Genomic DNA, 14,547 nt, shown 5'->3' with positions numbered 1-14,547 from the left:
AGAGCTGCACGCTTCCTTGTCACAGAGCTTTCTAACAAGTACTAGAGAAGCACTCCTACATCAGGCCAAGGATTTGGATTTAAAGCCACCAGCTTGCATCTGGCACATTAAGTGCTCATTTTCCTCTGACCTAAGACTTTGTTTTCACCTCCTGGGTAAGAGAAATCAGTTATCTCTGGAGCTAACAATCTGCTCCAAGGACTCACAGGCAGGAAGGCACAGGCTGCTCATCGAGGTTTTCCCTATTATTTCTGGCCAGCAAACCCCTTGTGCTTTTCCAGGAACTTTAGAGAATCTGTCCAGAAGTGCCAAATCAAGTCCAAGCCTCCATACCCTTCCTGAATTCCTGCTCTTTGAGAGAAGGATGCGCAGCTGCAGCACTGACATCAACTTTTGGCAAGTCCAAGAGGTCCCATGCAAGGGAAGGAAGCCCATGCAGAAGTCTCCAAATGCCAAGGCTTGACTCCTTCTGCCAGCTTTTTGTTTGTGCATTGGCCTCTCCCTGACACTTGAGCCACCGTTCCATCCCAGCACATGGAGCTTCAGATCAGGAGATAACACAGATGGCTTCAAAGCAGTGTGCTAGTGAAACACAGAAACTCACCTTCCCATCAAGGGGAGATGGGGAACAATGGTTTAGGAGATATCTCCTATGTCTAAACACAACCCAGCACCAAGACCAAGGGTCCCATGTGGCCATAGACCTTTTCCACAGTGGTAGTGCCCTGCTCTTCCCCACATAGAAAAGTTTTCCAGGCAACACAAGAAATGGGGTTGAAATTTTTGAATGAAAACATATTGGAGATGTTTGGAAGGTTTTGTTTCAATTCAGGTTTCATTTTACTTTTGATTTTTCCAAATTTACCCTCAGGTTAACACGTGCAGGTGCTGCCTGTCATTAAATATTGCATTGTCCTGGCTTGGCTTTTAGTGAATGAAATGTTTTGATGTCAGCAGAAAGCATTTCAATCATCCATTCTGACACCTGCAATGAATCAGAATTTGTCCAGGTTTTGCCTGCTTCTTCCATTTAGTAACAGACAAACTCCTCAGAGCGTTGTCAGCAGGCCAAGGGGAATGGCTTGAACCTGCCCAAGAGAGGGGAGACTGAGCTGAGCTCTTAGGCAGAAGCTGTTCCCTGTGAGGGTGCTGAGGCGCTGGCACAGGGTGCCCAGAGAAGCTGTGGCTGCCCCATCCCTGGCAGTGCTCAAGGCCAGGTTGGACACAGGGGCTTGGAGCAGCTGCTCCAGTGGAAGGGGTCCCTGCCCATGGCAGGGGTTGGAACTGGAGGAGCTTTGAGGTCCCTTCAACCCAAACCAGGCTGGGGTTCTATGATCTCCTCTTTGTGTAGACCTTGTGCAATCAGAGGGAGGACGTGGATAACAGTGGTTGCATGTGCCCCTGATACGCCATTGGAAGCACGTCTATGACACGTGTGTGCAGACCACACTGGCTTCACCCTAGCCTGCTCCTAAAAAGAGAAGCAGAGCTTGCAGCAAGTGCTCTGAATGAGGCATAGGTACCAAGCCAGCAGTTCAAAAGCCAGTCCCAGTCTGGAAGCACTTGGGCCATGGAAGTTTCCACCTGGAAGAGCCAACAGGGAAAGCTGTCCATCTGAAAGCTGGCATCCAGCAGAGCCAGACTGTCCCTCTTGGATGGTTGCTCATGAAAACTCACCAAGAGCCACTAGGACCAACAAGAAGATGACTTTCAAAAACCTCTTCTGCATTGTCCTCTTCCTGGCTGGAACCTCATGTCCTAGGAATTAGTGGTTTAGGCACCCTTGAGCCGAATGTAGCTTTAGACTATCACCCTGAATAGTCACAGGTAGATTTATCCATCATGTCTTGAATCTTTGTCTTGTGCCTTTATAGGGGGACTCCACAAAATTCTTCACCAGCAATCTGTAGCTAAAAAGTACATCTTCCTCGTGCACCAAACCAGCATCTGTGTCACACCTCTGCTGACATATGTCTTTGCCAAGCATAGTCCTGTTATCTTCGTCTCTGCACTGAGCCATTTCTTTAGACTCTGTTCCCTCTCCTATGATCTGTCTTCAGAATCTGCTTTTCTTGGTACAGTCCAACAAGCCTTTGTTTTCCAAATGGATCATTTGCTCTTCCAGGAACGTCTCGGTAGCAATTCACTTCCCACCACATGGGCACCAACAGAGACTCAACCATGGTGCTCCTGTTCTTTCCTCCCATGTTAACTGTGCAAATGCCAAAGCCTTTCACTGTCCTGTGCACACTGCACATCAGTGTGAGCCGTCCACGGAGGTCTTCCTGGAGGTGCTGGGCAGGAGCCTGGAGCAAGCAGGGCAGACTGGGATGAACAAGCTGCCTCCTTAGGTACTGCAGGGTGCGGAACAGCTCCAGCCTGCTGGCAAGTGCCTCTGCCATGGAGTTTCTGGCTCCCTAGAACAGCCTCGTGGCTTACAACCATCCCTGGCTTGCCTTGACCCGCTTTCTACCCTTCTGCATTGCTCTTCCTGGGACAGGGCACTGTGCCCCCCAGCAGCCCTCAGGCGAGCGTGGCTAGTGTCCCAGAGCAGGGCTGGGGAAGAGTTTCTCAACACGTTTGTCTTTGTAAGTACCCTGCCTTAATCAAAGCAGAAGATGCCAACTTGAAAGCACGATATTTCCATGACTCAGTTGATTTCAAGGACACTTGCGTGGGGAACGTGAGGGATGCACCAGTTACATTTGTTTGCTGTTTACTGCTCATTAGCTCTTTCAAAAGGCTTTGGCTGGGCAGCAAAGGGGAAGGTGCTTCTGGGTTTACCTTTCCCTGATAGCTGCTCTGGGTGTTAAGTGGGTACCTGCTCTGGCAGGGTGAGAGATTTTGCTTTCCATGAGAGTGACTGAATCTGTTCCCAAAGAGCCCAGCGAGTGGGGAGCTGGAGTGCAGCAGAGAGAAGGGCAAGGAACAAAAGCGTGAGGCTCTTTCTAGGGATCTAATAGAGACCATTTAGCTGCTTAAGGTCAGGATATTGCCAGGCTGCTCCCATGACACAGGGGGCAGGAAGGGTGTTTGCTTGAAATGTCATTTTTCATGCTTTAAATTCAACATCCAGCCCAAAGCAGCCTCCTGCACTGACTGCCCTGTGGGTCCTGCATGGGATGGGATCCACTGACTGCCCTGACCTAGCACTTGGTTTCTAAAAGACGTTTCTTCTTGTTCTCACATCAACCATTCCCAGGGGCAAAAACGCATTGCTCCTTCGCATGGAGCATCATAACACAGTGCAGAGCCAAGGCAGTTACAAGAGGAGCTGGAAGTGGTGTAAGAACAGTGGTATGAGAGTTGAGGTTGCTATAGGTCACTGGTATTCACTCCTGGAGACCCGATGCTGCACGGATGGGCTTAATCTCACCCTGACAAACTGGCCTTGAGTGAGTCTTTATTATTGAAACATCTTGGAGATCTTGGATAGGGCCTAAACGTGGGGGATGATCTAAGATGGCTGTTCTATTTTCAAACATGGAGAGGTGGGAGTAGAAACACGTTCTGCTCTTGCCTATTGCAGTGATACGGGATTGAAGCAGGGCTGGTGCCTCCAGATATGGTGTAATACAAATGAGCTCTTTCTGCTTTGATCTCTTTATCTTCCCTTTCTCCTTTTCTTCATGGAGGCTATCTTTAGTGTAGTATTCAACCTGCAGGCTTTTAGGTTCTATGGCTCCAAGTACCATTCTATGATCAGACCTAGTTTTGCCCTGAGCAATTCAGGCATTTTGTGGTGACCTTGGAGATTTAAAGATAAAGAGGGAAGGAGATAACAAGAACCTTTATGAATCACTCTAGTATAATGTGAAGAATTCCTAAAACCATCATTTCTTGCCTTTGGGCTTCTTTCCTAAAGGTGGTGTAATTGTGCGTTTTTCACTGGATGCTAATGTGAGCGGCCAGAAGATAGAGATGCTGCTCATCACCGAGGGATTTCAGCAAGACAAGGGTATTTAATGCCTTGCAAGAGCAGGTTTAGTGTTGGACAGATTTGGTCTGGTTTGTACAGTTCCCCCAGCACTCAGCCTGCTGGCCTGGGAGGCCTTCATGCTGCGACTGTGCAGTTCACTAACCAAGAGGAGAGCAGCTCATTGGCTTTTCCCCACAACCATCTGAGTGTAAGGAAGATGTTCCTTACAGTCCAGACATCCCTGTGCTCGGCACTAAGGCTGAGAGAAGCTACATTGAGTCTGTGCTGGGAAGAGAGTATATAAATATCCTAAACATCTTGAAAATCATGGAGATATCCATTTAGTGGAGCAATTTAGGGCTTGAGAAGGTTGTCACCATTGGAGATTCTTGGTAGCTTCCTGTAGGCTCCAAATCTGAAGAGAGTCAGAACTGTTCTCTGGGATGGCCATGCCTCTGTTCAAAAGGGGCACACAAGGTCCATTTCCCTATACACTGCATCATCACTTCCAGCTGTTGCCACATACATGGGATGTATGAAAGAAAGTATGAGGTATGAAAGAAAAGCCCATAGAGTACCCACTGGAAGTATTCCCCTTAAAACACACCCTGAGCTTGTACATCAAAGATCTACTTGAAGGCAACTACTCCCCCCTGCTCTTGCAGAAGGAGGACATCATGCTGAGTGACAGAAGTACCCATGGAGGGCTCCTAGGGGACAGAAGCTGGTGTCCAGACTTTCTGCCCCTTTGGGGCACGGAGAGGGATGGCTGGGGAATGTCTGCTGGGAGCTGCTCCTTCCTGTAGGAAATCTCCAAGTCCCGTGATGGAGAGCACCAACTCTGCCAGAGAGCATGACCCAGATGCACATCTGGCTCTGAGGATGATGTGCTTGGCCTCAGTCAAAACCATGTCACTGCAGGTTTCACCTTCGAGCTCCCCTGCCTGAGCAGCCACAATCTCGTTGTATTACTCTGCTGTGGCTTCAACCTGGTTTGCTTTAGTTCTGCTGACTTCTGGTGTTAATTCACATTAGAATGCATCTCTGAGGAAACACTTTGCTTATAATATGGGGAGAGGTATATCAGGAGCTTTGGGGGTCACAAGCAAGGTTCATCTCTCCCCAGTTTTGTGGGCAGCTTTTAGAACACCTTAAGTTTGTGTGAAACATCCATCTCTCTCTCCCTAGGGCTTAGGGCTGCATTGGGCAAGCATCACAGAGTGCCCTTCATGCAGACCCACATGTTGTAGCATAGAAACCTGAGGTTTTGACCTGAGGACATTCACTTCTACAGGGTCCCACAGGTGAAATCCCCAGAGCTGGGTCTGCTGGGAGGGACTGTGCTGCTCTCCACAGGGACATCCATGGCTCCGTGTTTCAGAGCACAGCCTGCATCCCACCTGCCTGAGCAATTAAGCCGAAGAGAAATTCCTTTGATCTATAAAGCTCATATTATCCCTGAACTAAACCACTGTGGTAAGCATCTCTCAGCACTCGCAGTGGCCATGGCAGGCAGTCCTACCGGGGTACCCAAAGCACGGTGTGCATCACTTCATTTTTTGGTAAGAAACATCAGCTAATCAGTGAATAATCAAAGGTTGTTCATGAAAGAAGGCGACATCAAAGCAGATAATTTAAGGAACCCCTCGAGGGCCAGAGGAGTTGTAAGGTCTGAATCACACGAGCTCAGTTTCCATGAACTGTGTCTCAGTTTTCCTGCAGGTACAAGTTAGAAATGCTTACGATAAATGTTTAGAATTAGATGGGGAAGGGGGCATGTTAAATCACAGTAATTATAAGCTGTGATGGCTTTGGTGCAGTGCCATTTGAAAGCATAAGTGATTTCAACACCTAATGCAAAAGTCCTTAAAAGACATTATTTCCTGGGTAAATGGGGGTGATACCAGATGAGAGTTTCAGTTCCAGCAGTAGTTTGCTTTACTGTCAGCATTGCAGACCAGGGCCATACAAAATCACTTGATAGCAGAAGGTTTCCTTTTTAGCTTGATAGCTTACAGACAGGACAGACAGGCCAGTGATTGGGGAAAGAGGAACATAGGAGTTCTAGGACAGGAGAAGGATGGATTGTCTCAGTGCACCAATGCAGCATGGTCCCATGAACTAGAAGACAAGAATCTAGACAGGTGCTCTGGTGGTCCTACATTGCAAGCGTGGATGAAGCTGCAGCATCCCATGTCCTCTTTTCCAGTTTCTTCTAGAGTTTTAAAGGACTTTGGGATCTGAATTATGGTGTGCATTTCTACAATATCTGTTATGGTATTATCCCCATCTTTATAGTGGTTTCTCCAATGCAAATGGCAATAGCCATGCTTAGATATTAGTGACCCAGCACTTGGTTGACTCCACTGGATGCTAGAGACTCAAAAGGGAGAGCTGTTTTGCAAAGTCAGTCATTGACAGAGCTGAGAAAGGTCAGAGGAGTCCCTCATCCATCCAGTCCATACATCCCTGATCTTTCTGCCAGATGGTGCTGGAAAATCCAAACCAAACTCCAACGAGGTTCAAATGCCATGGATTCCTTTTAACTTTAACTGAAAGTGTCTGGCTGAAGTAACCACCCCCAACCACTCAGATAAATAGCTTCTCTGATTATGCTGACAGGAAGCATTTCCACTCTTGCATGCACTGGGGATGTACACAATACAAGCAACTTTACTAAGAGGAAAAGCATGAGCTTGGGAAAACACAGCAACAAGTCAACAACATCTTTACATGAGTAATAAGACAAATATTTACTCCCACAACAAGAATCCTGTGCCTCAGCTTTCACACAATCATGGGCAGCCTGTGGAGAAACATCTCGTCCTTTTGTGGCCAGCAAAATCACTGCATCCAGGGCTGGGCTTAAGGAGTTGATTTCCAGCCCCCGGAGGAACTCGTTATCCCTTCACACCATCTGTCCTTGCACCATCCTCTCCATGTTGTCCTGATACCATGGGGACATGGCACCATGCTTGCCTCACTGTGCATTAGCTAGCAGAGGTTTGCACTGTGAGCCTCCCCTTCTCAATCCTGTGTCAGTGAGTGTGGATAGGTTGCACTTGAGTCCTGCAGGACCACAAAGCATCAGAGCATCCGAACACCCAAAATGTCAGTGAATTTTAAATAAAATGACCCAAAATGTTACTCGTGCTTTGGAAATCAGGGCTGGGTTTTTCTTCACCGCCCCAAGAGGTGATGGAAAAGAGCCCCTTCCCTCAGACCTGGCCATGGCCAAGAGCCCCAGGGGTGCAAGAGGGTGAGAGGGAAGAGAGCAGGGCATTTCCCAACCCTAACCATTCTGTAACTCTATGATGTGAAGCAAACCCATGTGAGGTGAAGCTGTGAGGCTGTCAGAGTGATGGGATAATGGCATTTCTCCTCTGCCTTTTGGAAGATTTCTTCAGAAAACAGTGTGTTTTGTTCCTCTTTAGGGTATGGATCAAGGGGGAGGAAAGAAGGGGTCAAAACACCTTTGACCTGCCCATTACCACCAGCCACACACTGCCATACTGCTGGGTAGGACTCATGCTGAGGGTCTGCACATCCCTGCAACCCCTGCCCACCCAGGGGTGAAGGGGTCCCCATCAGGCCTGGGCATCCAAAATGCAGTTCAATGAGGTTTGAAAAGCATCTCCTGTGGTGAGCAAAGAGTATTCCCTACAGCAGAAGGCAACGTATGGAATATGCCTTGGAGTTTGAAGGTGATTGGATGTTTCAGATCCGTGTTTTGTTCCATAGCCTTTCATTTTACATTATTTTTCGTTATTTTTGCATTGTTTCACAGCATGTCAAAACATCAGACTGATTCATTACAACATAAACAGGAGACACTTTGATGTAGGAAAGAAGATGTTTTAATGGGTGCTAAGTAGCAACTGCCCTTAGGGATTTAAAGATAAAAATAGAAGCAGCACAAAACTCTATGTTAACCCTTCTCTTGTATCCCGGGATCATCCAACTATCGAATGTTCCATCGCACACAGAACACTGCAGGAAATAACTGCGTTTCTGCAGAAAGAATTTTGAATTCTGAAAGGTCTTTTTGAGGGATTTCCCCAATCTTTGGAGAGGAGAAAGTTATAAAGAAAGAAGAAACCCAAAACCAGTCTCTGGTAGGAGTAGCTTCCAGTAGGGCTCATGGAACCACTCAAGTTTTGTTACAGGACACCTCTCCAGAGATGCTGTAATGGAAGGTTTTAGACCCTCCCTAGGTGTGATCTGTGTCCACCAATGCCACTAATACTGCTTGTGGTGTTAAGAAATGCTGTAACTTGCTCTGTAACTTGGAGAAGCTCTGGCAGAGCACCCTGAAAGAGCAAGGGTCTCTCTGGTTACTGCTCCCCATCCCTCTGCAGTCAGAGCCTGCGCTGCAATAGAACTGATGCTGAAATCCCATTTGCAGGGGCCACAGAGCCTGGCACTGGGGGTTCTTCTGTGACTGACCAGAGACTTCTGTCTTTCCTCCCCACTAGAGATCTGAGCATGAACAACATCAGCCAGCTGCAGCCCAGGACTCTCCGTCACCTGCGCTTCCTGGAGGAGCTGTAAGTATGGAGCACACAGAGCTCTGTTGGGGTGGTCCAGGGGACATGGAGAGGGTGCCTGTGGCTCCGGTAGCACCACAGGTGTTGTCGCTGTGGCTACAGGCTGAGATGGAAGAAGGCTGCAAGCAGAACAGGGGGTTTTGCTCTAGCTGAGGGCTTTGACTGCGGTCATTACCTTTAGGCTGAGAGGGTGAATGTGCCAAAAGGCAAAATAGAACAGGACCCAATCCATTATGCAAAAGTCAGCAGCATACCCTGGAATAGAGACAGCAAACAGGGAGCATCATTCATCCTTCTGAATACAGCAGCCAGTAACAGCCTCCTGCCATCCACAGACACAAGAGCTCAAGGGCACATTGCAGTTTGGATGGCAGTGAGCCTGAGCAATTGAAGTAAAAAACCTTTGTCCCAGAGGCTGAGATGTTCCATTGGGCACCAATGTGTGCTGCAGCCTGAGCAGGCACATTCAGACACTCACAGTCCCCAGGCACTGGTTGTGTGTCAGTGAGGGAGGGACCCTGCGTCTGAAAGGGTGAAAAACCACTTAGAAACCACTGGAATCCCTTGGGAGCCCCAGAAATGGGAACCTGGGGGGGCAAAATATTTAGGTTGGCCATTTCTGACATTGCTCCTGTATGGTCTTATTCAACTTGACCATGAGAAATGCCTCCGGGTGTTATTCTCATGCTGTTGCTCCTTTCAACGCGATAGCTTCTGTTCAGAAACACTGTTTCTTCAAAACACATTTTTTACATTTAGTGAAATACTAATATTAATGCTGCATTTGATCTATGTATTGTGAAGTTACTCTCTCTATATAACACTTACTACAGCTTAACCTGTTTAAATGAAACACTTCACCAAATCACTTCTTGCAGCCACCGCCATACACAACATCAACATTGCAAAGATGGTATTTTTCCAGAATGTCAGAATTTCCTACAGAATAGGTGTTTGCAGCACTTTGGAAGGAGGCAGTTTTACTTCCCAGATGTTCTTGGCCATATGTTCTGCAATGGAATGACCCCGAATCATCAGCATGCAGTCCTAGAGCATAATGCAAGTGATATGGACAGGTTGTGGTGACCTGCCTAACCCCTTACTGACATGAGCCTCTTCACTACATGGTGAAAAGACAAACTTACTCCTCCGAATATTCAGTCTTGACTAGTGAGACTGGACCAGATACCACTGGTTGTTATTCCCATAACAGCACAAATCTCATCATTACCAAACCATACCATGGGGTTTTGTTTTGCAGCTCTTCTTCATCTGTCTGTTGTTCCTATCCATCAGACCTGTAAGGACCTGAGCTACACAATCTCCCCTCCCCATTAGGCATTTACAGACTGAGCAGGAGTAACTTTTTACCCTTTGTTAACTTTGGAGCTCGAGCTGTGCCCAGAGATGGCTTTTTCAGGACCTCCCATCCATCCTCACATCTCTTCCCTTTTTGTCAATGTCTGCATTGAAGTGTGGACACCCAAAGCATTCACTGGGGATAGTACAGCTTTTCATACACAGAGACCATACTCTTTTGTAGACGATTAACTCTTGTCTTGCTGCAAGCAATTGTGCCCTGATTACACGTCAGGTACAAACAGAACAGTCTCAACCAACAATGAATAAATGTTCATAGGTTCCAAAAGAGCCAGCTTCCCACAGCCAAAAATAATGAGGAATGAAACAGATTAATAGGAAAAGTTTAAACAGGAAAATCTGAAAAATAATTGGAAGTTGTTAGAGAATATTTTACTAGAGGTTCAAAATGCCACAAGTCGTCATTTGGAAAGCAAAGGTATTTTGACTAGGAAAAAATATCAGGTTTAGGAAAAGAAATGGAAAATGAGAGCATTATGTGTCTATGCATAGCCAAGTTCCTGCTTGAATTTGACATCAATAAGACAGTAATCCTATTTATGGAAATCAAGCAATTTATATGAAATCAAGCAAAGAAGGGTTTTTATACACTATCAGGAATTTAAAGTGATTCTTTCAACAACAACATCCAGACAGGGACACTGTGTACATTATTCATAGGGCTGTCATCAACCAGTAATGCAACTTGCCTGGCATTTCCCCTGCTCTTTTCACTTCTATCTTTACCAGACTTTCATCCCAAAACATTACATCAGGACCATGACATTCAGGATGGGATCACAGTCTGTGCCAGGATGTGCACAAGAATCAAGCAAGCAAATCCTGCCTGTTTACACATCCTCAATGGAAGTTTGCTCAGGTTTAACAGCTCAGATCTCTGCAGATTTCATCTATGCAGAACATATTTCCTTAAGTCTACTGGGGTGACATGTAGCACATGAGACCAAGCCTTCTGTCTGCTTCCCCATGGAAGAACTGCCCATGCTGAGGCATGCAAAGTGGGTGAAGACCAGAAAGCTAAGCAATGAGGGGCAATCCAGGTATCTCAGTGTTAGTACCTCCTGGGGAGGAGGAAGACCTGCCTGTCCACCTGCCAAACTTGACAAGTAAATGGTATCCCAAATGATACTTGGTTTATTGCAAAGATGCCTTAAAAAAAAGATGCTTGAACCTTCTGAAAAAGAAAAAAATCACAAGTTCCTCAGCCAAAAATATTTGCCAAATTCAACACATATTTTTAGGTCTTTTCAAGTCCTCTGGAAATTCTTACATCTTTGGGACTTTTTTACCTTGGTTTGACACTCCAAAACATCCTAGAAATTCCTGACAGCCTTGAACACATGTGAATGTGGTCTGTAAAACCCATCTTCTTTGACAGTCAGAGGAATTCCATGTTCCTCTGCCTCCTCCACAAGCCCCTCATAGTTTCCCTCTCATGCTCTGCTGTTGCCAGTCTTTTCTCTTGTTAGATCTAGTCCCAGTACCCCAGGTTCACAGCAGCTTGAAGGAGAGCTGATGTTTCACACCTTTTCCCATGCCTCCTCTTTCTGTGCCTCTAATTTAGCACCATCTCAGGCTCCCCATGCAGGTGAAACTTCATGAGCTTCAGAGAGCCTCTAGATGAAGGCTCAGCTTGTGCATGGAGCTGGGGTTCAACCAAGGAACAGGAATAATGGAAAGAGGAAAGGAAGCCACAAAAACAGGTAGATGATGCACGTATCCCATGGACACTGAGGGCAAACGTGCCTCATAGTACATCCTTCCAGCTGCATGGAGTACTGCAAACCCAGGTTGCTGGATCCACCTGAGCCCATAGTGTGTTAATTGTCTGCATGCAGCTATGCTGGATGGGGATATGCAAGGAATAAGTGAAAGCAGGGTGGCACATGAGGGTCTTGAGGACAGCAAATCGATCACCTAAGCCACACCATGATGTCCAGCTGGGCTGTGTCCCACAGGACATTCCTGCCTTGCCTCAGATCCTCTCAGGAGACCAAGTAGCCATGTCCCACAAGGGATTAGAATCAACGCTGTAGTCAGGGCACAGATGAGGGCACGAGGAGTGCTCCAGCTCAAGCTGCTTGCTCAATGTGTGGTCCTGGTGAAGTGATTTTCCTTGCCAGTGCCTCTATTTACCCATCCATTCAGCAATGAGAATGGGCCTCTCAGGTGTGCCAGGACCTGTTAGTCATTAGTTTTTACTGCAAGCTTCTTAGGAAGGTCTTGTGGATGCAATTAGTACTCGTGCTTGGAGAGTGCCAAGAGACCAGATTCTCCAATCTCTGATGGCTTTGAAGAGTCCACACCACCATGGACTCCTCTGCAATGATTCTCCATCCATCTGCACTCTCCTCTGTCACCACCAGCCTCCAGCTCCAGCAGGGAAAAGGTGGAGACAGGAGAGGCTGTGCTGGAAGCAGTCGCAATCTCAGCCCAGGCACTCACCAGTCCTCCTCTTCAAAGAAAACTTCCATTGACAGAGGTGTTCATTCAGAGCTGGGCCTCACACAGGCAGGGAGGAGGCCGGAGTTTAGTGTGTCTCCTCTTTGTTTCTTTCTCTATTTTTCCCCCTTCTTTTCTTTCTTTCTCTCTTTTTGGCAGCAGGAAGATTGTTTAAAGTTGCTAATAAATTCCAGTTAATGAAGCCTGAAAAGCCAGAGCTGGGAGCCAAGAGAAACAAGAGCAATCAGTACAGAAGGAATAGAAAGAGGATCTTGAAAGCCAGCCTGGGAATAATAACATGTTGAAATGTGTTTGCCGGCAAGGGCTTTGTTACCTCGCTTTGAATCCAAACAAGAGCACTTGGTGCCAAGAAGAGAAACTGCAGCCAAAGGCAGGTGTTCATTGCCATTCACCTCTTGCTTCAGGGCACAGCGGCAAGATCAGACCCCTTCCCAGCCACTGGCTCTTTCACCTGCCTCTTCTCAGGCCCCCAGGGCAGAGGTACTCAGCATCACGGGGAGTGCCGTGCCTCTGCATCAGCGCAGGCACAGCAGGCTCGGGACCCACACCGTGGCCTCCCCTTGCAGGCTGCTCCCTTTCTCAGGCAGCTCTTGCAAACCGAAGGGACTGGAGGGGAAGAAACAGCATAAACCAAAGCAAAATGCAAGCGTGTATGTTGGGAACAGAGCAGCCCTCTTCTCCCTTGCGCCAGGGAGGGAACCCCCTTCTAGTGCCTTGTACCATGCGGGTGCAAGGACCAGTGGAGCGCCAGTACTGCTGTGGTGTGCCCATGCCTGGTGTCGGAACAGCCACCATCACCCACATCAGCTCCTAGACATGCAAAGCATCCACCTTTGGGGGTATTGTACCACACAGCGTCTCACCCCAAGGAAATCTCATGCTTGTAAGAGGCAGCATAGCAGTAATGCTGGCTTTGGGGCATGACTCCTTCAGCAGTGATAGCTCTGCTGTGTAAAGGGTGCTGACATTTATAGGCAATGCTCAAGTGTGCTGGCACCATGGTGAAAATCCTTCCCTGGAGCAGTGCAATAGCATCTCTGGAGTTGGGTACTCCTAGCAGAGAGCAGCTTTGGTTGGTTTCCATGACACAGCAGCCTGAAGAGGTCTATGGTAGAGAGACAAATGCTTGTAGAGCTGTGACCTTGCTTTGCCATGCTGAAATTGGAAGGCACCATTGCCTGACACAGCTCTCCATTTCCAGATGGCTGTGGGTGAGGAGCTGCAGCTCCCTGCTCACTTGGACTCCCTGGTTCCTTCAGGATGCTGCCTAGATCCTGTTTCTGACTAGGCACCAAGATTCAATTTGGTCTAGCCCTGGTTCATCCAGGACTTCTGTCCTCATGGTTGACATTGATCCTTGGCAGAGGACAGCCGTGGTCATCAATTCAGTGGATGGGCAAACACACAGAGAGGGTTTAAGGATAATTCCCCTAAGGAAGCCTTTCAAAGGTCATCCCTGTATGATCTGGAACCGTGTGGAGGCAGATCTTGGCTAAGCCACAGGTGGGGACAGGAGACAGGGGCTTCTAAGGGGTTCTCCATCATGAACACTGAAAACTGAAGCCAAGTTATTGCAGAGGGCCAAGTCAAACTCAAAATGTAGTGAAAATGTAGAGATTTCAGTTCTTTTTTTACTCCATTTAGCCTGGGTTCACGTGCAGCAACTGAAAAACCCTTGAAAGTGAGGGTAGCTGGCCCCAGTTTTCCTGAAAACTGCTTTCCAAACACTAACTCTATTCTGGGGTATCCCAAGAGGGGCACACAGAATAGAGCCAAGGGTCAAAACTGCTCTGAAGGTTTGGAACTAACAAACACCCCCTGAAAAACTTGACAATTTATAACATAAGGGAATGGAGTGAAGGCATTCAGTGTCCTGCATTGGGTTGTTCATTAAGGAGTTGCGTCTTGGCAAATGAATCCAAACTAGCTTGCATGCGAACATTCATGTGGGTTGAAAACTGGCTTGAGAACCATAAACAAAAGAAACGAATGCCATCAATCTATCGAGTTGGAACAGGCATTTGATGGGGGTACAGGGAGCAGAATTAGAAACAGGCCTGCGTGGTGTCCTCAGGGATGGAGCAAGGCAGCAAGGAGCATGTTAGAGACACCTCCAGGTGACACCACACTAGGACAAGCTGCAGATTCCTGTAAGGGAAGGGAGAGTTCAAGCCTGGCTTTCTCCTCAAATGCCCGATGTTTTCATTTGTATGACTTAAATCAGCTTCATTCCTCTTT

The 14,547-nt window shown here is 47.4% G+C and overlaps 1 protein-coding gene across 2 annotated transcripts in view; it reads left to right on the top strand.

Moving 5' to 3' along the window:
- The window catches only part of LGR6 (leucine rich repeat containing G protein-coupled receptor 6), a 106,363-nt gene that overhangs the window by 33,115 nt on the left and 58,701 nt on the right, over positions 1-14,547 (top strand). For both annotated transcript variants that reach the window (XM_005141001.4, XM_031054768.2), the window contains exon 2: positions 8,395-8,466. In XM_005141001.4, the coding sequence (XP_005141058.3) occupies positions 8,395-8,466 (72 nt within the window). The remainder of the gene's footprint in view (positions 1-8,394; positions 8,467-14,547) is intronic.

Source organism: Melopsittacus undulatus, chromosome 16 (assembly GCF_012275295.1).
Source record: "Melopsittacus undulatus isolate bMelUnd1 chromosome 16, bMelUnd1.mat.Z, whole genome shotgun sequence".
Taxonomy (NCBI): Eukaryota; Metazoa; Chordata; class Aves; order Psittaciformes; family Psittaculidae; genus Melopsittacus; species Melopsittacus undulatus.
Note: the sequence above shows the minus strand (reverse complement) of the source record. Positions and strands in the feature narration are given on the sequence as shown.